The following is a 24,366-nucleotide window of genomic DNA, read 5'->3' on the forward strand; positions in this document are numbered from 1 at the left end:
TGAACTCAGATCATTAGGCTTGGTGGCAAGTGACTTTACCTGCTAAGCCACTCTGCTGGCCCCACTGTGGGTTTTATTGATTTGATCATAAATGAAGTACAAAAGAGTTTATTTGAAGAAATGAAAAATAGCTGAGATTTCATTAGGTAATGAAACTTCTGACCAGCAAACAGGTTGTAAATGTTTCTGACACATTAAGTCAACTTTGTCTAATGAACTACATTGTCTGTAATTACTCTGTTCGCTGTGGGCATCTGGCGAGTGGTGTGACCAGTCACAAAACAAAGATCACTTAGGACGTGCCTTAGAAAATGTCCACAAGCTCATCTGATCAGAGATGGAGATGGATGCCACACGGTCAGTCAGGCGGTAAGGAGAGCATTTGCCAAATTCACCAACGCAGGGGGCTCCTAGCTCTTGCCCCTCATCAACCGCTATTCCTAAGAGGCGTACAGTGATCAGTGGACATCACTCAACTCTAACAGGTGGGCCATTTTTTACTGAACTCTGCCTCTTAAAAAACGCTTTTTGGATGGTGTTACATAAGAAAGAGTAGTCAGCAAGCTGTTGGGCATAATGAATTTTCAGAGATCAAGTCAATACAACAGTATTGGATACCCTGATCGAAATCTTAATAAGGAGCTTGCTTTCTGATGTTATAATTTTCAAACCTAATCTCTTTCAGAGACACCCAAAAAGCCTAGTTGTAAAGGTCAGGTGATAAATTATACTGACACAGTTGCTAGATAGTGTGGGACTCAAAAGATTCTCTGCAACTATATATTTTCTATTCTATTCCTGAAAGAGCAAAGCACATCTAGCTTCTTTCTCAAGATATCTTGCATTAGAAGTACTTCAAGACTTTGTTTTAATTTACCAACCGGTTAGGATCAACAAGGGGGGCAGCTTTGAAAGTCGCTCGGTCTTCCCCCGAAACCAACACTGAGGTCACTGTAACCTAGCCTTTGTATCTCAGTTACAGTCGTGCAGGTCTTTTGAAGACCAGTATTATACCGCTGGGTTGGAATTATCACGAGGTAGCAGACTTGGCTGCTCCTAACGGGGCCAGGGCGTCTGGGCTCTCCCCTCCCATCCTTGAGGGAAGGCTTTGCTGGCATCTTTGCAATTAGCTTCATATTTAACTCAGTGAAGAGGCGGAAGCAGGTTTACATTTAATTTTCTTGCATGTGACAGGTATCTTTGTGTTACATATAACAACTTTGTTGAGCATTTCCTCAAAAAACCTTGCAATTGCTTCAGGTATTTGAGTATTTCTTGTTTAAGAATTCTAATTTATGGGTTGGGGATTTAGCTCAGTGGTAGAGCACTTGCCTAGCAAGTACAAGGCCCTGGGTTCGGTCCCTAGCTCCGAAAAAAAGAAAAAAAAAAGAATTCTAATTTATCATCCATGTAGAACAGCACTGTAAAAGTCACTAGGTGTCAAACAGAAGTTACCTCTAAATGTTTGTGATGTTAACCGAATTTTATTGTGTGCTTCTGAATGTAATTTAGCTTGCATATATTTAAGGTATTTTAAAAACTATTTCTTTGTTGGGGAAGCAGCACAGTGTGTGTGTGTGTGTGTGTGTGTGTGAGTATACATGCATGCATGTGTGTAAATCAGAGGACAACTTGCAGGAATTAGTTCTCTCTTTGCATTACATGAATTCCAGAGATTGGATCAAGTCCTCAGGCTCACAGCACGTGCCTTTCCCTGAGCTATGCTGTCAGCTGTCCGCCCTCTGTTTTGGAGGCATGGCCTTATTCTGTCACCTTGTCTATCCTGGAATTTTGTAACCAGGACTCAAACATTTAGTGATAGTGATACTCCTGCCTCAGTCTCCAGGATTACAGGTGTGAGCCCCTATGTTTGAAGATTTTATTTTTTAATAGCATTTAAATAAATACTAAAAACAAAACAAAAACAACAACAACAAAAAAACCCCACAAACTATTCTGGCCCCTAAGACTACTGACTTTGTTTCTCTTCCACAACAAAATGAAATGGAAACAGAAATTTGAACATGTTACTAAAAACCATCATCATTTTTTTCCCTTAAAGTTGTTAAAGCAGAGAAATTGAGTTAGCAAAATGTAATTCCTAAGGAATATAATTATTTCTTCACCCTCCTCCCCTTCCTCTTCATTTTTGGAAACCTTATCAGATAATATTGCTTGTTTATCTCTAATTCTGATAGAATTTTCATTTTCTTGCTTCTTTTTTTAAAGATGTATTTTATTTATATGAGTACACTGTTGCTGTCCTCAGACACACCAGAAGAGGGCATCAGATCCCATTACAGATGGTTGTGAGCCACCATGTGGTTGCTGGGAATTGAACTCAGGACCTCTGGAAGAGCAGTCAGAGCTCTTAACCACTGAGCCATCTCTCCAGCTCAATTTCTTGCTTCTTATAGTGCTTCTTACAGTATTGTGTAATTTGAAGTGACCAGACTGGGCATCTACACCTTGTACCAAATCTTACAGGAAAGACTATCAGTGTCTTTCCATTCATTAGAATACTAGTTCCAGATTTTTTACCCATGGTCTTTACTATCTTTGATAACCTTCCTTATATAATTAAACTGTCAACAGTTTCTATTAAAAAAAGGATGTTGAGTAATGCTGGATGATTTGATGTTTATCAATCGGTTGATCTAACCATGTGTGTTTTCTCTTCCTGTCTGTTAAAGCTATATACCTTACATTGACGTATATATGCTGTAAGCTAGCTGTGTGTGCCAGAGATAAAGCATCCGTGCTCCTGAGAGCTGAGACTGATAATGAAGTTCAGTGTTGGGAGGATAATTACGATAATGGTTGCTCTGGATTTTTGTGGTGCTTGGACCACATAGTTCATAGTGGCCTGAGTCTCATTAACATCCTGATACAAGCGAGTGTGATACATGATTTTCTTTCTATAGTTAAAAAGATGCACAGATGTTAACGGTCCTTTAAAAAGAACATGTTCAGAAGAGAAGCTTACATTCTCGTGTACAGGCTCTGATTAGCATCGGAATGCTAACTGCTCAAATAGGAAAGCATTTATCCTGTCTTATACAGAAAATATGTCTTATTTATGTACGATTAACACCTTTCTTCCAAGCACTTGGCATTTCAGTAAAGGATCATCCAACTTAATTCAATTATTGTTCTTCTCACTAATGCCCAATTTCTAGGTGGCCATAGTAGGTCCCTACAGTTTACATCCTTCCCTGGAATGTTCCTGCACGGGGGGAAGCAGTACTTATAGATTCTTCAGAGCTTTCTAGTTCGGAAAATTCAAACATGGGTCTTCAGTAGAACTTAAACTTGAGCTGAGTGCTTGGGTTGACAGGATCCTGAACTATGTGTCGGTTGTATGCATGACAGGGCAGTAGACAGCCAGGGTTTTTCTTGGCCTGGTTACTAGCCAAGCTGTAGGACCACAACTTCTCTGGACTTCCCTCTCCTCAGTAGTCAGATGGGGACAATTATAGTACCCACTTCATACCGTTGTGGGGATTAAGTGAGCTGAGACTCTTAGCACATAAAGCAATGGTGTGGTTACAGAGGGCATTACGCATAAGCTGCTGTTATTGGTGAGATCTGGAGGGAGATATGGGGACTGGATCCAGGCCTTTCTACGTGCTACAGAAGTGTTCTTCCATGGAGCTTCATTCTCACCCAATGCCTAAAGTCTTAAAAAAAAAAAAACTAAATTAAAATTTTTGGAGGGCTTACACCAGAGCCCACGTTGTCCTGGAATTCACTATGTAGTCGAGGTTACCTACAAACTTGGGCACTCTTGACTTCATCTCCTGAGTATTGGGATTATATGCACAAGATACCATGTCAGCTCTTGACTCCAAACACTTTTTTTCTCCAAGTTATAGGTGTAGAACAGAAACTAGAACAACAAGGTCTCACTATGTAGCCTTGGCTGGCATGTAGACCAGGTTGGTCTCGAACTCAGAGATCTGTCTGCCTCTGCGTCCCCAGTGCTAGGACTATAGGAGTGTGCCACCATGCCCAGCTGTTTTTAATTTGTTTGAAACCTTTCTTTTGAAAGGAATTTCCTCTCCCAATCAAAACCCAGTGGGATGCTGGGTTATCAGAATGAACAGCTGCATGTAATGAGGCCCTTTCTAAGAGGCTTTCATTTTCCCACTTTGCATAAGACTTTCCCGCACTTTACTTTTTAGCTGTATCATCACGGTGACAGTAGGCTTTGCCTTGGCTGAGGGGTGACAAGCTGCCATGTGCCATTTAAAACTTTGACTTAAGGCACCGTTTGGGATATAAGCGGCGCTCTTCTCACTACAGTCGAAAGAAACGCCTCTCTGTCCACATCCTCTCGCAGTTTCAGTCCATTAGGGCAGCTTCTATTTTCTATTAAAAAAACTGCTGAAAAAGCATGTCCAATATGCATTTCAGAATCTGGTCAGTCACTTTCGACAAAAGCTGCTGGGGGTTACGTCCACGAACACAGGTGACTTCCAGATAGCACACTACAAAAGATTTTTTTTTTTGAAATTTTTTTTTTTTTAATGTAGCCCAGCTGACCTGGAACTTAAGGTGGTCCCCCTGCCTCTACCTCCTCAGAGCTGGGCTTACAAGTTATGCCACCAAACCCAGTGAAATGATTACATTTGTAAAATACTCAAATGGCTTCAGTTGTCTGAAAGTACAGGCGTTCCCATACTAGGACACAACTCAGTTTTATCTTTTTCAAAATGACTTACCGCCTATTACTTTCAGAATCTCTGAGCGCATACTTTGAACCTAGCAGAGAACTCTTTATATTAAGGAGTGGGTGTGCTAGTGAAGGCTTGTAATTACAGCACTCAGGAAACTAAAAGCGGCTTACAGTGAATTGAAGGTTACCCTTCCATCCATATTGAGACCCCATCTCATTTTTAAAAAAAAAAAATCAAAATAATGTGAATCGTACCTGTATTGTGGGGGAGACCTACATGTGTGAGGTGGCATGTGTGAGAGTTTGGTACAGACCAGATAAAGACATCAAGGAGTCATTTCTATCCAACAGTATATAGGTGACATTCAAACTTCTTATGTACAGAATGGGGGTGCTAAGCTCGAAGACAACTGATGGTAACAGTTTTGGGTTTTTTGTTTGTTGAGTGTTAACCTACAGAAACAATATCGGTAATTTCCTGAGTCAGAGGTCTATCTTCTAAACAATTTGTATCCCTGACACCCAAATTAGAACAGAAACAAACCACTCTCGAACAACCCTTTTCACCTCTGCTTAAAAAATTTTCTGCGTGTGAGATTTATATTCTTGGTTAGAAGCAAAGCACTCGTTTGAGAGGTTTTGACATGTAATACTTCGGAGGCAGCTAACAGAAAATTGCCTCCAAGCAAACCCATCTACATCCATGAAATGTAGTTGGGGGGGGGCGATTTTTAGCTGGTCCTTTTGCTTTTCTAGCCCTAAAAGGCATTCTTCACAAATTTCCTTTAAATTCCACTAAGACCAAGCCCTAACCTTTTACCTCTATGAGGGCCACAGCAAGGACACAAAGACAATGAATGGCTGGAGGGAAGCTCCACCTGTTGGTTAGTTAGCTGGCCGGGCAGGCTCGCTTCTTCCCACCAGCTAAGGAGGGACAGCAAGGACCACTCCCTTTTGTAAGAGCCTTCCCCTGGGGTGGGCTTGGGAGATTCACTGCAAACATCCGTGCCATCTGCTAGCAGCCTCGCCCCTGCCCGTCGAAGGGCGAAGGACCGCGTGGCAGCCACCACCGCTCTGCACAAAAGGTACCACTGCTGTGGGGGAAGGCACCCGACTCCATCGGGGCATCCCCGGAAGGGGCGAGGGCGGTGCGGGTCGAGGGGGAACCCAGGTACTGCTTGGAGAAGGAGGAGGGGAAGGAGGAGGAGGAGGAGGAAGGCTCCGCCACGCGCCGAGGAAGAAAGCCTGACTCATGTCGTGGCAGCAGCGGAGGGCTCCTGGGAGCTGCAACTCGTGATGCTGTTGCTGAGGAGAAAAGCCTTATTACCCATTCAGCAGGCCGGGGGGACACCGCCCCAGGGCGCGCACACCCGAGACCTATCGCTCCTCACCCGCCTCGCCGGGGTCCGCGTGGGAGACAGCAGCGGACACGCCTAACCTGCGCGCACGCGCGCGGCGTGGCCCCCACGCCCCACCCTAGCTTCTCCACGCGACCCGGATTCGCTCGCGCGCCCGAGTGCCCCACCCCCACCGCCCTCAGGCGTCGGCGGCTCCGCCGGCCTTCGGCAATTTCCGTGGAGACGGAGCCGAGAGCTCGGCACGGACCGAAGACAGGCCACCTCCCCTAGTCAGACCCAGCTTTATGTCTGCAGCGCCGGCGCGCACGCGCAGACGCCATCTTCCCTCTTCTCCTCCGCGACCCCTCCCCCCCGCCTTCTCCTCCTCCTCCTCCTCCTCCCCCTCCTCCTCCTCCTCCTTCTCTTCGGTCAGAGCTCGACCCTCCTCCTCTCGCGCTGGGGCGCTGGTCCCTCCTCTCTTGATGCCGCGAGAGACCAGGGGATACGGAGCAGCCCGAGAAGAGCACTAGTAACAACCACCACAGCCCCCTCCTCGCCCGACGCCCTCCCACTCCTCCGCCCCGCGCCGCCACCGACCAACCCCACCTCTCATTTCTTTGAACGGCGTCGGCTGCAGCCGCTGCACCAGCCCCGTCTGGCCGTCGCCGCCGCCGCGAAAAGGAGCCACCGCCGCCCGCGGCCCCCTCCCTCCCGGTCGCGGGAGCAGCTCGGTGCCGAGCCAGCCGGCGGGCTGAGAAGAGGACGCGAGCTCGCCCCTCCGCTCCCGCGCACGTCCCGCCACCCGCCGGAGCAGCCTGGGCGCCGGCGCCCTTCCTCTCAGAGGACGTGTGCCGAGCCGAGCGCCTGCCCCGAGAGAGGAAAATGCTCGGGCTCCATGGCTGCCAGTGATGGAGCGGTCCCTGGGCTCCCGCTGCCGCCGCCACCGCCGCCGCCGCGCCCCGGCCGCGCTCCGCGAGGACCCGGCGTCTCTGCGCGCCCGCCCTCGCCTCGTTGCTGGGCTCACCGTACCCGGCGCCCCGCCGCCGCCCCGCTCGCAGCCGCGCCGCCCGGGCCCCAGTCGCGGTCAGCCTTTCCTCCCGGAGCAGCCGTCGCGAGCCCAGGGGGTTTGAGAGGGGCCGCGGGCCGCGGGGGGAGGCCCGAGCGGGGCCGGCCGCGCCGGCAAGGGAGGTTGGAGCGACGCTGAGCTCAGGGCTCGCCGGCGGCCGCGGCGCCGGGGGTGGCGAGGGCCGGGCGACCGCTCGCTCCGCGCTGCCTCGGTGCAGGGCGAGCGGAGGGGCTTTGCAGCGGCCGCCGCCGCGGGAGGAGGGGGTTGAGCTGGCTCCGGAGTTGGCCAAAGAAGGTGGGCATTTCTCGCTTCTCCTCGCCTCCCCCGCCCCCTCCTGGGCTCCCCTCCCTCCCGCCCCGCACCCCACGTGAAGCGGAATATAAAGGGGGGTGTGTGACTGGAGGGGAAAGTGAATGGCGAAGGACTGAAGGGGTCCCCCTTCGGTTCCCCAGCCACCTGGTTCACCCGGTTCATCCTCCCTTCCCGAAGCTAGCCCTCGAAGGCACGAGCAGCCGGCGCCTTCGGCAGAGGAGGAGGAGGAGGGATCGCGTCGGGCGGAGCTTCAGGTCCTGTTCGCCTCTCCGGCTTCTCCATACAAAGATTACGGTGCAGAAGGAAATTGCACTCGCCTCCTCCGCCCCCCGGTACCCAGCACAATGCACCAGCCGCCAGAGTCCACCGCCGCGGCGGCCGCTGCTGCAGACATTAGTGCTAGGAAGATGGCGCACCCGGCAATGTTCCCTCGAAGGGGCAGCGGTGGTGGCAGCGCCTCTGCTCTCAGTGCAGCAGGTACCGGCGTCAGTGGTGCTGCTCCATCTTCTGAAGATTTTCCTCCTCCTTCTTCGCTGCTCCAGCCGCCGCCTCCTGCTGCATCTTCCACACAGGGACCACAGCCTCCGCCTCCACAAAGCCTGAACCTCCTTTCACAGGCTCAGCTGCAGGGACAGCCTCTTGCGCCAGGCGGAACTCAGATGAAAAAGAAAAGTGGCTTCCAGATAACTAGCGTTACTCCGGCTCAGATCTCTGCCAGCATCAGCTCGAACAACAGCATAGCAGAGGACACCGAGAGCTATGATGACCTGGATGAGTCGCACACGGAAGATCTCTCTTCTTCCGAGATCCTTGATGTCTCCCTTTCCAGGGCCACTGACTTAGGTGAGCCTGAACGCAGTTCCTCCGAGGAGACTCTGAATAACTTCCAGGAAGCTGAGACACCTGGGGCAGTCTCTCCTAACCAGCCCCACCTTCCTCAGCCTCATTTGCCTCACCTTCCACAACAGAACGTTGTGATCAATGGGAACGCTCATCCACACCACCTCCATCACCACCATCACATTCATCATGGGCACCACCTTCACCACGGACACCACCATTCATCACATGCTGCTGTGGCCAGTACATCCGTTCCTGGAGGGCCACCACCCACGAGCCCCGTGTCCAGGAAACTCTCTACAGCTGGAAGTTCTGACGGTGGTGTGCCAGTCCCACCTACTTCTGCTGTATCATCGGCTGGCTTACCTGCCTCAGTGATGACGAGCATCCGTGCTCCAAGCACTCCAGGCAGCATAGGTGTAAATTCAGTTACCGGCACGAATGCAACGAATAATGTTAACATTGCTGCTGTGGGTGGTTTCAGTCCCGGTGTGGCGAACAGCGTGCATCCCAATGCTGTTAGTATAAGTGGTGGGCCTGGAGTTACCAGCGGTGTTAATGTGAATGTCTTGAGTGGCATGGGCAACGGTACCATTTCTTCTCCTGTCCTTAACGCAGCTGCAGGTATCACGGTGGGAGTGGTTTCAAGTCAGCAGCAGCAGCCGCAGCAGCCGCCGCCAACAGTTAACACATCAAGGTTCAGAGTTGTGAAGTTAGACTCTACTTCTGAACCCTTTAAAAAAGGCAGATGGACTTGCACTGAATTCTATGAGAGAGAAAATGCTGTGCCAGGTCCAGAAGGCGTGGCCATAAATAAAGTGGTGGAGACCGTGAAGCAAACCCCCACGGAAGCGTCCTCTTCGGAGAGGGAGAGCACTAGTGGGAGTTCCGTGAGCAGTAGTGTCAGCACACTGAGTCACTACACAGAGAGTGTGGGAAGCGGAGAGATGGGAGCCCCTACTGTGGTGGTGCAGCAGCAGCAGCCGCTACCACCAGCACCACCAGGTCTTCAAGGCGTGGCCCTCCAACAGCTAGATTTCAGTAGCCCTGGTCCACAGAGTATTTCTCAGTCACAGATGTCACAGGTACAACTACAGCCTCAAGAATTGAGCTTTCAGCAGAAGCCAAATCTTCAACCTGTTCCTCTGCAAGCCACTATGAGCGCAGCAACTGGTATCCAGCCTTCACCTGTCAACGTGGTGGGTGTAACGTCAGCTGTAGGTCAACAGCCTTCCATTTCCAGTCTGGCTCAGCCCCAGCTGCCGTATCCTCAGCCAGCTCCTCCCGTGCAAACTCCTCTTCCAGGGGCACCACCCCAGCAGTTACAATATGGGCAACAGCAACCAATGGTTCCTACGCAGATAGCCCCAGGCCATGGCCAGCCAGCAACTCAAAACCCTCCTTCAGAGTACGCACAGCAGCAGCCAATATTCCAAGCGGCAATGTCCTCTGGACAGTCCAGTTCCACAGGCACAGGAGCGTCAGTGATTCCCGTGGCTCAGCCACAAGGGATCCAGCTGCCAGTGCAGCCCACAGCAGTACAAGCACAACCTGCAGGGGCGACTGGGCAGCCCATTGGCCAGGCTCCAACAGCAGTGTCTACTGTACCAGCTGGTGGTCAGATTGCAAGTATCGGTCAGCAGGCAAACATACCCACTGCAGTACAGCCACCCTCTACCCAAGTTACACCTTCAGTTGTTCAGCAAGGTGCTCCTCCATCTTCACAAGTAGTCCTACCTGCTCCAACTGGGATCATTCATCAGGGCGTTCAAACCAGTGCTCCAAGCCTTCCTCAGCAATTGGTTATTGCACCCCAGAGTACCATGGTAGCGGTGCCTCCCCAGACACAGGGAGTGGAAGCAGTGGCTCATGGAGTTGTTTCCCACCAGTTGCCCACAGGTAGTCCTTTGCCCTCTGCTAGCACCATTTCTGTTACAAGTCAGGTTAGTTCAGCTGGTCCTTCTGGAATGTCTTCTGTCCCAACAAACTTAGTTCCACCACAGAATATAGCACAACCCCCAGCCACCCAAAATGGCAGTTTGGTTCAAAGTGTTAGTCAATCTCCATTGATAGCCACTAACATAAATTTGCCTTTGGCACAACAGATACCGCTAAGTTCTACTCAGTTCTCTACACAATCATTAGCTCAGGCAATTGGAAGCCAAATGGAAGACACCAGGCGTCCAGCGGAGCCCTCCTCAGGCGGCTTACCTCAGACTCTCAGTGGTGACAGTGGGGGAGTGTCAGCAGTCTCAGATGGGAGTAGCAGCAGCCTAGCAGCCTCTGCTTCTCTCTTCCCGTTGAAGGTGCTACCGCTGACAACACCCCTGGTGGATGGCGAGGACGAGAGGTAAGATCATGTGCTTCTGCAGGCATCGGGCAGTTCAAAGTTGATCTCTTTAGCAGCAGTACGTGTGGGTGCACTTAGTCCATATGTATATATATGCCTTTCCATTTGCATGTGAGAAGTGCATATTCATGGTAAGTTTTCCAGGGTAAGAATCTTACAGAATGGTTTCAGAGTGGTTGGGAGGCAGACTAGGTTATGAACATAATGTTCACGATAGTTATAAAAGTGTAAGTGTATATTACAAATAGACGGGGCTACCAGGTAGATTTTATTATTTATAAAGTGCTTTTGAGAAGATTATGCAAAGCAGCTTAGATTTGGTTATCCCACGAAATAGTTAAAGCTATTCTTTTGAGCTACTAAAATCTTAATGATCATTTCTTGTTAGGCGCTGTGGCTCCCACATTTCTTGTTTCCTAGGAAGTTTGATCTCAGGCTTTGAAAGATACTGTTACCTGCTTGTCCTCCTAAGGCACTGTGGGAAAGATGACCTAATCTGGGTGATGTAGGTTGTCCTCATACTGTTAGCAACCGGCTTTTGTAAACTCTGTCCGGACAGAGGAGGAATAGAAGTCTTAACGCGTGTTTTTCGAGGACAAAATGCCTACTTTATCCTTAGTAGTAAGTAATGGCTGTACTTTTTTTCCTTTTGAGAGTAGATAAAAGTGGTAGCCATTTTAAAGCATGCACTCAGTCTTAAAGGGCTGATTTTATACAGGCTAATCTGTCCCACCTGTTTCTTCTCTTGCCAAAAGACAGAGTCTAAAAGTCAGTATTAGGCCAGCATTTTTTTTTAAAATCATATTGGAAATAATATGCTAATCACTTAATGCATCAGATTGCCAGAGAAGCTGTGAACTCTATGTCTACATTGCTTTAAGATTTTTTTAAAGGAAAGTTTTTTGTAATTTTGCCAGTGTATATAGTGAACAGAAGTATAGTAGTTGTAAAAAGACTTCTTCACTGAAGTTTTGAAAAACATTTAAGAGAGTTATTTTAGTATCTGTTGGAGATTTTTGACATTAAGTTTTCAACCATTCCAATTGAAGCATTTATAGTCTATTTGTATATTCGTGGGTTTACTTTGGAAAAACTGAAACTGTTGCAAAAGAATTTTATAAAGAGAAAAAATGGCCATGTGTTTTAGTGACGTTTTCATCATTTTCCCCCAAGTTGTTTAAAAGATAATGATACTTGAAATCAGGGGAAAATACTTTTTTAGTGTTTTTTTCTAGTAGTCATATACTTAAATTTTGTTACTAACTAAATGTAGTCCTTACCCCCATACAGAAGTACTTCACAAGAGAGACTTGTAAGATGTAGTTTCTGTAGTAGTCCAATTATAATTATTGTTCAACCTTTAATTTTATCTTTATCATTCTGAACCTCACCTGTAATTTAGTTTAAGAAATTATTTACTCTTTTTGGTTTCCTAAATCTAAATCAGTTCAAGCGAAGCTCCTGTTTAACCGTGTAATACAGAAGCTGACCTAGGATGTCAAAGACAGGTGACAGAGAGCGATGGAAGCCGCACACTGCTTACAAACCGTGGAGGTTTTCTTAATTACTGTTTGTGGGCTCCTAAGAGGGCTTCCATTGTTTTCCTCCTGTTGGCAGGGAGATGGCAGGCCTTGGGAAGACCTCCTGTCCACAGTTAAGGCAGGATACTGTGCACTAGCTTTTATCTGTAGGGTGAATCCCAGTGTGAGAGTGCAGAGCCCTTTCCCAGTAGACACATAGTGACTGAGATGAAGGTGGGTCAGGAGTCAGTGGGGTGGAGTTATGTTCCAGGGCAGCAGCATGGGGGCATGTGAGGTAGTTGTGTGCAGTAACTAACAGAAGCAGTCCTCAGACTGTCTTTGAACTTCATTACAAACCTGTGTCAGTTCACATCAAAGTTGAGTCATCAAGACTGGACACATTGTTTGCCAGGCCTCCTTCAAGTTCTCTTAAGATCTTAGTCCCCCAGCCAAGGAGCATGCAGGACCGACCATCCAGGTCTATTTTTAATTGTGTTTTATTGCAGATTGTTTTTAATCTCACTGTAGTTTGATTTAAAAAAAAAATCACTTAAATTTGCCCTTGGGAGATAATTGGGAAATACCTAGGAGAGGCAAAAGTGAAGCAGCCTTAGAGCCACTCACTGCCTTTGCTCCACGCAGTCTGTGTCACCTGCATCCTGCAGGCTTTGTCACCATTGATCTCCTTTGGAAGAAAGGGCTGTGCCCTCATTTCACTTTATGACCCAGGAAGTAATGCTAACATGAAACTGTTTGGTGGCAGGAGAGAGAGATCACCCTTGCGTATATACTGCGATATAGTCTACTCTTTAGAGTTAGATGCTCAGACATGGGGAAAGTGCCTTCGGGTTGTCCTCTTAGCCACTGTGTTACTCAGAGGAGACTAAACATTGCAGACGATGGAAGATCATGCGACATTTTTTTTAAAGGCCATTTTATTATAAAGGTCTTGATGTCTTCGCCTTTAACGTGACTTAACGTTTGCAGGAACTGGAAGACACAGTTATTTTGCTCTAATGTTCTGTACTTGTTAGCACAGTGCTATGTGAAATTCTTGTTTATAAGCAAAGCTCAGATGTTCCCTCTGAAAGATTGTTCTTCCCCAGGGGGTGTCTCCTCAGCACATTTTACTGTCCTATTTAAGTACTGTATATTTGGTGATAATGATGTTTACCAGTCTTTCCCACAAGGGCAGGAACAAAAAAAAATTTTTTTCTTTTTTTTTTTTTTTCAACAAACTTAGCAGATCTTTTTCTGTTTTTCCGATGAAGGCACAGCTCACTTTGTCATCTTAACCACACCATTAGAAATGCAGGTGCTATAATTTATGTAATAAATTGAATGAGCAATGTGACTTTGCTATCTTCTTGCTCCTTAAGGTGACATGGTGTCAGCCTTGTAAATAGTGTCTGTTTCATAGCCCTCAAGTATTATACAGGAACAAGTGGGTTTTCTTTTTCATGTTTGTTTGTTTGTTTGTTTATTTTTGGTTGCATGCCTGTATGTGATCATGAAGTCAGAGGTCAGTGTCAATTGTCTCCCTCAACTGTGTCCAATTTATTTTTTGAGATTAAATTGGAGCTCACTGTGCTGGCTGGGCTGGTTTACCAGTGAGCCTCAGGGATACCCTTGTCTGTACTTCCTCAGTGCTGACATTAGAAGCCTGTGCCTCTGAGGCAGGCTTTTCTATGGATTCTGGGGTCCAAACTCAGGTTCACATGCTGTGTAGCAAGCACCTCCCATCTTGTAAGGTAAAAGAGTGAGCCGTCTCCCTAGCCTGGAAATCAGGGTTTTCTTTCGGAAAAGGAACAACACTTGTATTACTTATCTACTGGGAATGGTAGGATGGATCAATTAAAATCATGTAAAACACCTTTTAATGGTTTTTGTTTTGACCCAGTATCGATGGCTGGCTGGCTGGCTGACTGGCCGGCTGGCCTTGAACTCACAGATCAGCCTGCTTCTGCCTTCCCAGTGCACCATTACCATTACACCCGTCCTGAAGCATTTATTTTTTTACATATACAGTTTAAAGAATCAAAGTCTATACCTCCCACCTCCTTCCTTCCCAGATTTCCTTTCTACAATCCCTTTAATTTTGTTTAGATGATTCCTCTTTGACAGGCTTGTCTTGCTACGAGACAGGCAACGGTGTGCCTGTGAGGAGCAGCTCAGAAAACAGACCAGACCGCCCAGCCTTGTCTTTTCTCTGTCCTCTGCTCCAGTCATATAACTCGAGGCTGTTTAAGTTGCTTATGCCTCAGTTTCCTCATTTGAAAACAGTAAAGGCAATAATAGCATTTCTCAGAATCGTCAGGTAAAATAAATGAGTTTCGAAGACTCTCAGAACTTAACTCACTGTGCTCCTAAGAGTTTATCAAATAAGAACTATCCTTACTTTGTGTTTTTAAATTTCTCAGATAAAATGGACCTGCCTGTTGGTTGCCGGTGTGGTGCTCCAGGAGTTTCTCCCAACAGTTATGTCACTCTTGAATATTTATAAGCCTTGTAAAAGATGATTCCTTTTACTGTCCACAGTACAGTCCTGTGGCTGCCTTGCTCCTCCCTCGGTCCCCAGACAATTGCTGTATTGGAAGGGGTGGGTCCCCCTCTCAGAATTCCTTCCTCCTTCCTTCTCCTGGTCTCCCAAGTTGTGTGTGCCTTGGTCTCCACCTGGGCAGCGTCCTTCCTCGGCTCTCTGGTGGTTTCTTGCTTGTGTGCTTGCACTGTAGTCCAGAGGATGGAGGACTACTTAGAACATTTCACCAGGGTTGCTCTTAGTGTGGAACTTGGCTTGGGGCCCACGGCTGGAGTGCATGGTCCCCATTGAACCTTGTACTTCATCTCTGCTTGTCACTAATTGTCTATCACCAGCCCCTCAGCCTCAGCCTTTCTCTAGGAAAGTCCAGGGTCGCGTAGGCTCGCTACTTACTGTTGCTCTTGGCTTCTCTCTCCTTCACTTCTCCTGTGGTATAGCTTCATTTTCACAGCCTGTGTTGACTTCATTCTTGATTGGCCTGCTGTTTTTAGATGGTGTCAGCTTATCCCACTTGATGCCTTTGTTTAGGTAAAGGACACCAGGTTGTTCTCTTACAACTTTTTATTGACAACACTTCCTGGCTTCCATACTGCTTTTGAGAATTCTATAGCCATTTTGGTTTCTTAATGCCATATGTGGCCTGTCTTTGTTTTTCCTCTCTTTCATTCTTCCCCTTCCTCTCTTCTCATTTTAAAAACATCTATGAAAGCTTTTAAAGTTTGTTTCCAGTGTTATGAATTTTACACGGATGGCATGTGTGTGGTAGGGGAGCGTGATTCTGCTTTTTTTTTTTTATTGTGTGCTATTTAACCTGCAAACTTTGGGGTACTGAGTTTGAATCCAGGGCTTCAGACTTGGCAAAGGATCTGCCAATGAACCACATTCCAGAATTTTTCCTCAAATTTATTTGTATGATGGGCCTTCCTGGCTGATCTTCTAATTTCCTTGGTTTCTACTGAGTTTCTCTTACATTTAATTTCCAAGAGCCTTTTTTTGGTTGCAGATCTTTGCCTTTTTAAAAAACTGTATATTGCTCCAGTTTAATTTAACAGAGCTTTCTCTTAGCTCTGTGCACACGTTAGATTTGATTTATCACACAGGGTTTCTCTGTGTAGTTCAGGCCTTGAACTTGGCATTCTCCAGCCCTGCCCCTCCAGTGTGTCATCATGCCTAGCTCTTTAAAAGTTTTCTTTCTGTGGGGTCTGCTTTTCCCAGGTTTCATTTTCTCTCTTACCTTGGTCTGTGTCTTTCATTTCAATAGAACCTTTAGGTAGTTGGCAGTTGTGTGTAAGAGTAAGCAGTGTTGGTTACAGATTCTCAACAAAGTTTGTCGACCATCAGCTCCACTAGTCTAGAGTAGACTAGATGGTAACCTGACTGGGCTGTTCCACTGGGGGTCCTGACATCTTTGTACCTCCCCTTAGTTGATTAACTCCTGATCTGTCCACAAGGGCTGCAGGGAGGGGGGGGCGTAGAGGAATGAAAAGTCTTGGATCCCCAGCTCACATCTTCATTCAGCCGAGTTCCACTCCCCGCCTTGCCTTCTGCTGTGTGCTTCGCTCCCTCAGTCTGTGCTTTGCAAGCGCCCCCCCTTGGTCTGCAGACTTGGCTGTTGGGTAAGAAGCAGTGCCTGTGCTGCTGCCAGTTCCAGGGCCTTTGGGGCTTTTTGAAGTTTCGGTTGGATTTGTTTCTGGCTTTGTTTGCTGAATCTGATTGTTTTTTCTGTTTGTGAAGTCAGTTGTCACTCAACCGTCTGCTTCCTAGCATCCAGATTTGTTTTACTGCTGTCTTTTCATGGCCTGTTGTTTTTTTTTTTTTTTTTTTTGTTTTAAATAGGCTTACGTTTCTATACCTTTCCTTTTATTTATTTGAGATAGGGCCTCAAAAATTCACTTTAAAAGCAAAAGAATATATATGATTTCTTATCTAGAAATTTAAAACTTGAAACTGAAAAAAACCTGGCTTGGAGTCACAGTCAAAGCCTTGTCCCTTGGGTTTGGTTGCCACCATGAAGGCCGGATGGCATGGCAGACTATGCACTTCCTTGTTTCTTGTTCTTGCTTTTTGACATGGCATGCTCCTTATATAGCAGGGACTAGTCTCTTACAGCAGTTCTCTTGCCTCAGCCTTCCAGGTGCTGGGATTCCTGATAAGGCCTACCATACACGGCTTCAGACATCCCCTCATGACTCATTCAAAGGAAGGTACAGGAGAAGAAAAAGTAACCCATCTTCACTTATATTGTAAATGGAGGGTTGTGGTCTCACAGACAGAAATGCCTTTTTTTCCCCACCATTTCTTCATCCTGACCAGAAAGTCACCTCTGCTGCCTTCTGCCACCTGACCGCACTCCCTCCTGCAGCACTCCAGCTGACCAAGACACCCTTCTTTGTTTTTTGTTGTTTTGTTTTGTTTCCCACTTTCTCGCCATCCTGTGTTGGTCTCTTTGAGATCATTCTCTGCCAAACGGTCAGTGTCAGCTTCCCCAGCCTTGGATTCTCACAGGCTGCTCCCAGTCTGTTGTCTTGCTTAGGTAAGGTAGTACTGACTGGCCCCAAACTTGAGGCAGCCATCCTGCTGTAGCCTCCCTGGTGCTGGGCTCACAGGCATGAGCCTGTGCCTGCAGATCTCCTCTGTCTTCCCAGGCCGTCAACCTAACGCTGCTGTTTAGGCCTTCTAGTTGTTCTGTTATGGGGAATCTCCGTCTTACTTTAGACACCTAGATTACATTCCTCATGTCTTTCCTCACCCGCTCCTTCCTGAACGGAACATCCATCCTTACTTTTCTTCCGTCTCTTCCCTGCTGGCACAGTTCCAGTCCAAGAGAAAACAGCCTTCACTTAAAAGAGGTGCTGCCTGTGGTAGCTTTCTCACTGAGCGACCCGCACACATCCTGCCTTTCTCTGCTACTGCGCTGCAGTCTGAATGATGCTTTTAATGTGGAAGTCGTATGTAATTCACTTGCCTAGATCCCCTTAGTAAAGCCTTCCCCTCTGGTGTAAGGTAATTCCTTCTGTTTTTGCCTGCTCCTGGCCTCCTATCAGGCTCCATTTCCCCAGGAAAGGTTTATTTTGGCTCCTGGTTTTAGAAGGTTCTGTCCTTGGTTGCTTGGCCTCGTGCGCCTGGTAGTGGGAGCATGTGGCAAGGGCTCGCTGTTCTTGGCAGACAAGAAACAGATAAAAGGGAAAGTAAACATTCGCCTCTCTCAGTGCTGGGCTTGGAGCCTGTGGCCTTGTGCATGCCAGGCAAGTGCTCTACCACTGAGCTCCACCCCTGCTTCCACTGCCCCTGCTTCATTCCTTGTGACACTCGATGACCTCTCAGGAACCTTCTGACCTGCCTCCCATTCTCCTCTGGGCATTTGAACATAAACATGACCAAGGTCACCTCCTCAACTCTTTCTTAAAGTTTAATTTTTTTTTCTCTTTTGAGACAAGATCTTGCTATGTAGCCTAGGCCAACCTTGAAATAGCTATGTAGCCCAGATGGCCTTGAATTTGTGCTCTTCCTGCTTCGGCCTCCAGCGCCCTGGGGTTACAGGTATGTACCACCGCACCTGGCTAAACCGTTCACTTTTGGGAGGGCCTCTGACATACCGATTTAAATTGAGGTTGTTAAAACTAATTAAAAGCACCTTGTTACTTTTGTTTGTAATACCTGTTATAATTTATTACTGTATGTGATTATCTGATAAAATTTTAACCTCTGTGACAGGAATGTTTGGAATCTACCAGTATCCAAAACTTATTTCAGTGTTTACAGCGATGGTGAGAGCCTGTTTCATGAAGAAAATCTACTCTTAATCATGGCATAAGAACCGGGAAATCAAATGCATCTTTTTTAGAGACTAGAATTAAATTCCTTAGAGGTTACCGTGACATCATCAGCTTTTGTCTTTGATATGATTGAGACTTGCTTTACTTTTTGCTGCTTCTCAGTTGACTATTCTTTTTCTAAACAAGCACTGTGTTTTGTTTATTTTGTATTCTTTAAAACTGTTAAAAAATCTTTAACTTGAATGAAACAACAACAAAAAAAACCCCTCCATTTATTTGGTAATTTGAATAATCAGTATTTTTCCTACTTTTGACTGGCATAGCTATTTTCCATTAAATGGTTCTAAAATATCTAGGTATTATCTTGGGACTCCTTTGCAATCAGCTGTTCAAAACAGGCTTTGAGCTTGTAGAATGCCACTTGCTTCTGTTGAGGGTTTTATTTGTTTCCTTCTAACCAGTTAGTAAATGTTGTTTACAGTTTCTGTGATGTTTTACTCGTGGTCATTGTTAGATGCCTGTTATGCAGAAGAGGAAAGTAGGGTTCTTCAGATGGAGAAGAACCATAGCAGGGCTGCAGTGGTCAGAAGTAACAGTCAGCTTTAAAGACTGTCTGTGTGTGTCGAGAAGCATTGGGAGGCAGATGAGACCTCTGTTCTGAAGGGTAGGACACTGATGGTGGTAATACTAAGAGCAGCAACACCCCCACCAGCAGGAGGGGAAATGATGCACTGCACTGATCGCCAGAGGCTAGTTTGAAACCTAGTGAAAGAGTCTCCCTCCATCACCGTGAACTTGTCAGATGTTCAGCCTGGTTGCCTGTCAGAGAACCATTTTGTGTTGACTGGGGAGACTAACTGTGACCTGGTTTCATAAAGGATCAGTGTTAGGTCATGGTGCATGGTGTGGCTTTGCTCATCCTGGGAGCCACAGAGCAACTGTGCACTTTCTGTAGTTAAGACAGATGAAGTAATGGCTTACTCTTCCAGGGCCCTCACATTTTCTTAGTAACACCTAACTACCCAGTTTGGGGGATTCTTGATAGCCCATTTACATTTCTGAGTATTATTTGACTTTCAAATTCAGAATTGTTTGTTGATAAAAACAATTTTCTCATAGCTCATTCTGGTTATTTAGTTATTACCTTTTTTTGTTTTTTTGTCTTTAGGCCTTCATAGTGTGTGTGTACAAATGTATATTGACTAATTAGGAATGCTTTGAAAGGACACACATACAGTTGAAATGACACCAGTTAAAATTGCCACGTGGTTATGGTGTATCTCAGTAGCAGTAGTAATAAGATTACTTTCATGTAATTTTTAATTTGTTTTTAGCTTAGCACTTAGACAATGACCTCTTGGGGGTCTGTCCTGCCTTGGAGTTGATAGTTTCTGCCATGTGTTGTGTGCTGCTCAGACTCTAATAACACCAGTGGTGGCTTTGAAGTAGAGTTGTAGAGAACCAATTCTACTGTCCGAGTTGTCTGAGCACAGAGGTGTTACTTAATCCTCAGGACATCTTTTTGGCTTCATATTTATCCTCATTTTACAGGTGAGGAAACTGAGAATAGAGAAAGAAGCCTTTTATTCAGGGTCACCTGCCTGTATAGTGGAATCTGAGATTTGTGTATGGAATTCTGGTTTCAGGGTTTGGACTTTGACTTTCTTCTCATGGCTGCAGCAAAATAACTGACAGGAAACAGTGGGTGGGTGTTGGGATGGATATGAATGCTGCTGCTCAGCTCACTCTCCCATTTCCAGTCACCAGGACCCCCACCTATGGAACGGTAACCTCCACATTTAGTTCATTGTAGAGATTTCTTCATGCCTAAAGATTTCATTTTGTGGCCCTTCTAAATCTCAAGTCGAAATATCACACTTTAGCAGCATGTGATCAGAACCAGTTATCTGCGTTCTCAAGTTAAAGTATGTTGGGAGGCACTGAGACACTGCATTTTCTGCTACCACAGTAGAATTATTAATAAAAACATTGTGATATAATAGAGGGCCTCTTTGATTTTGTTTTGTATTTTGATTTGGCGTGTTGGAAAGGGTGGCTGTTTCAGGGTATTTTTGAAGAAAGGAGGACTCTAGTTAACTTTGTTTTGTAAGGAAGTTCTATGTTTGACCTCAGGCTCATCTTTTTGATTGGTCTCTTTAGATAACTGTTGTATTTGTGACAGTTATACAGTTTCTTTTGTTGAATATAGTCCTGTTTTAAAATTTACTTTAAAAAGATAGACTTGAGTTTGCCATAAAAATATGCCCCCAACTGAGCACTTGGCCCTGAGTACTTATGTCTTTGGGCGTTCCTTCAGGTGTCCGGTCACAAAGGCAGTGAGCCTCGTGAGTGGCCACAGCGTCTGTTTTCTGTGAGGAACCCAGTGATATGTCCGCAGCTCTCCTCTAGCATGCTCAGTAGGGCTTCCCCTCACACTCGTCCTGCATTGCTTTTGACTCCAGCATGGGCATGGCCGATGTTGTAGGTAACTGTAGAATCTGCATGGTGGTCCAGCATTTTCGTCAGCTCTGTTCCGCTCCCCTTTCTCTCCTGCATACACCCCAGCTGCTGTCTTTACTGTTCTCTTCCTTCATGGAATTCCACACACGCTCCTGAGTTACTGTTTGAAGTTGGGTGTTCACATTTGTTCACTGCTGGAATCGCTAACACTTGGTTCCTAGCAAGCACTTCTTCGGGTTTTAAACTTCACAGAAGGGAGGATGGAGAACAGGACTATGGTTTTACGTCTATCCTCATGTCCTGTTGGATTAAAGACTACTCCACACTCCAGTCCTTTTAGCTTCTTCTCTTGGCAGATTTATACAATGGGGATAAATTTATAAGGGCCTGTGGACCCCTGAGAGGAAGACAGTGATGGCATCCCTTTTGCTGTGGTTAGCATTTCCAAGTTTATTGCCTCGTATTTTACTTGGAATTGTGGGAGTCTAATCACAATTCAGAAGAATAACAGGAGACACCTTTCTTTCTTTTTTTTTTTTTAAGACAGATCTCACTGTGTAACCCTTATTTGTCTTGGAACTTACTTACTGTGTAGCCTAGCCTGTCCTTAATGTCACAGAGATCTATCTGCCTTGCCTCCCAAGTGCCAGGATTAAAGGCAGATGCCACCACGTCCAGTGAGCCAGTTTAATGCTGTGAATGATCAGTAAATGAAACTGGCAGCCGTCTGTTTTCAGTTCTAAGCTTACTTACGGTGTTTGCCTTAAGCTCAGCATAACTTCCATTACAATAGTTTAAAAGCAGAAACCTCGTTCTAATTAATCGAGTTGTAATAGCGTACTTAATACTCAGGTCTTTCATTCTGAGTTGTTGCAGCTTATGCTTGTCAATGAACTACAGAAGTGCTGCCTTATATGAGCGATTAATAATGCAGTCTAATAGTGGTGTTTACCGCTTTTGCCCCTGTCTGCTGGAAGGTAAACCCATTCGTTGTTGGCAAGGTTTCGGTAGGTGTCTTACTGGAGAGTTGTTGCAGAAGTTAGTCACATTCGTTCTTGTCCATGAGTGAGCATGGGAGCTGTTGAAGGTGATGGCTGGGGTTTTCGGGGTGTGATGGGTATGGATTGTGCCCTGTCTGCTCCCTAACTCCCGCTGTCACAGGTAGGAGGGAGCAGCTGCTGGTGAAAGCACCTCAGTTTACACCCACACGGGGGCTGCTCCTAGACCTGCCGTCTCCCCGGGCCAGGCCAGAAGTTGGAGGAGAGCATCTTAAGGAGTTAAACTTGTGGAAGGTAAGGCTCATTTTGGGATTTTTCTTAGTTTCAATTATTTTTCTAGTTGTACTCAGAGTCTAAGCCCACGAGGCTTTACAATGGCTTATAAATAGATCTAATATGTAAAACCAAAAGCTTTTAAGAATAGAGGCTGGTCTAACAGAGCCAAGCTGTACTGTATTTGAGCTTTTGAATAGGGAACTTAAATCCCATTAATACTGAGTCTAAATACTGTGAGTACTGAATAACTGAGGTTTGAGTTAGAGATTGATCAAATCACCAGGAAATGAACAAAGAAAACCAGGACGGTGGTCAGCCATTAGAGAGGGCGGTAAGGAAAGACGCAGTTGTCACAGTTGGTAATTTTTGTGGAGCAACTTGGTACAACTTACTCTGCAGGGCTATTCTCCAGTCGTTGCCTACATTTGGAGGTCTACTCATAGGAAGTTAAGATGGCAGCAGCTAGTTTAGGGCCTTGTCTGTTAGTCCAGAGTGCTCTTCACAGTACTCCATAGAGATGTACTGTCTCAGAAACACCGAGTGCTTCATACAGACTGAAAGATGTAAAGGGAAAAGCCCATGAGATCTTCCCGTGTTTTAAGCATCATAGACCTTGATGTCTTCCAGATTAAGTATGTGCTCGGTTGTTCCATATATAGTGCACATGACAGCTTTTGCATTCAGATAATTGATCAACAAGACTGTTCGTGCTTTCAGCATATGATGAGGTAGATTTTACTGAGCGTCACTTTTGGCATCAGACCTGGTCTCTAGCCTATTTCTTTTACCTCTTAACTGTATGACTCTGATAAGTGAGTTAAACTTTGTTAGTCCAGTTTCCTTACCTGATCTGTGGAGTAGAACATAACCCTGGTACTATTTGGGAAGATCAAAGGAGATAGCTGTGTAATACATCGTGGCTGTGTTCATGGTCGCTGTTCATATTGCGCCAAGTTAGAAGGTCCTCTGTAGCATTGTGAGTTAAAGTAGAGAGCTTGCCTGCCAGGCTAAGACTTCTACAGATGACAGCCTTCTCACAAGTCATTCTGGGTCTCTGTGATATTTCGTACAGTCTGGGTCACCAGGGTTACACGAAAGAACTTGTCTATACAGTGGCCTCTTTCTCATTTCTACCAAGCATGGTGTATATTGAGTGCCTTCATTCTGTTAAAAACAAACCTACTCCATTCAGTGAAGACACCAGGGGTTGGTTGTTTTTCTGAATTCCACTCTGAGTATCTGATGAATACGTGGGTTAAGTTCACAAATGCAGAAGTAGTTACTAAATACCTTTCCATCTTTGTTTCTAATGGGAGTGACGTGGACTGAGGGGAAGGACAGTGTCATGTGGCAGAGCAGACTCAACTTCCAGAGGAAGGGATCTGGAACTCTGTGAAGATTGTTTTAGATGGGCGCAGTGCCCCGAAGACCATCTGTTCAATTCTCAGCCCCATATGGGATGGTAAACATCTCAGAGATGAATGAGACTGATCAATCAGGTAATGACTCAGAATCAGGATTTTTAAGGCTCGCAGATCCATTGAACTGCATTTTGAGCTTCTCTATAAACTTTGTAAATGTGTTTTATTTATTTATTTATTTATTTATTTATTTATTTATTTTTTAATAATACTAGCTTGTCACGTGAGAAAAGCAAAGTTTGGAGCCCAAGGGTCTTGCCAAATGCTTTTTGTATCTCCTTGAGCCCATTTTTCTCTACATTTATTATCCTGCCATAACAGTTGGTGATGTTTCTGTCTTGCTTTTTGTAAATATACATTCATATTAGAAATAAAAGTGTGATTATTGCCATGTGAGAGTGCACCAAAGTGGTGTTCACCAGATGCTTGGGAACATGTTCACAGAAAGTGCTGCTGACACACCCTCCCTCATTCAGCTGTCCCTGCGTTTGTAAACAGTTGGCAGTTATTAGGGGTGGAGTCTATACATGGTATTCTTCAGGAAATCCAAATTAGGTTTCAAGGAGCTAGCTAATACAAACATTTCAATTTTGTTGTTTGATTTTGTTTTGAGACAGGTTCTTGCTCTGTAACCTGGCCATAGTGTACTATATAGCTCACACTGTAAATAGTATTTGTTGTGTAGCCCAGGCTATCCTCCTGCAGTGATCCTCCTGAGGCGGCCTCTGAGTGGTGGTGGGGAATTATAAATTGAGCCACCACGAATGGTTTAAAAAACCCCAACTTTTGAGGT

General features: G+C 45.9%; 1 protein-coding gene across 9 annotated transcripts in view; it reads left to right on the forward strand.

The window, feature by feature from the left end:
- The first annotated feature begins 7,234 nt into the window (after positions 1-7,234).
- The window catches only part of Tsc22d1 (TSC22 domain family, member 1), a 100,633-nt gene continuing 83,501 nt past the window's right edge, over positions 7,235-24,366 (forward strand). For 4 of the 9 annotated variants that reach the window (XR_360080.5, XR_360081.5, XM_063274559.1 and 1 more), the window contains exons 1-2: positions 7,242-7,375; positions 7,571-10,583. Coding sequence is in view for 5 of the 9 variants with exons in the window: in XM_063274559.1 (XP_063130629.1) it covers positions 7,738-10,583 (2,846 nt within the window). In the remaining 4 variants the exon portion in view is untranslated. Of the gene's footprint in view, positions 7,376-7,400; positions 10,584-14,523; positions 23,652-24,366 lie in introns of those variants that run through there. The other 5 variants (XR_010057848.1, XR_005493779.2, XM_063274558.1 and 2 more) reach the window with 5 other exon arrangements.

This window comes from Rattus norvegicus, chromosome 15 (assembly GCF_036323735.1).
Source record: "Rattus norvegicus strain BN/NHsdMcwi chromosome 15, GRCr8, whole genome shotgun sequence".
NCBI lineage: Eukaryota > Metazoa > Chordata > Mammalia > Rodentia > Muridae > Rattus > Rattus norvegicus.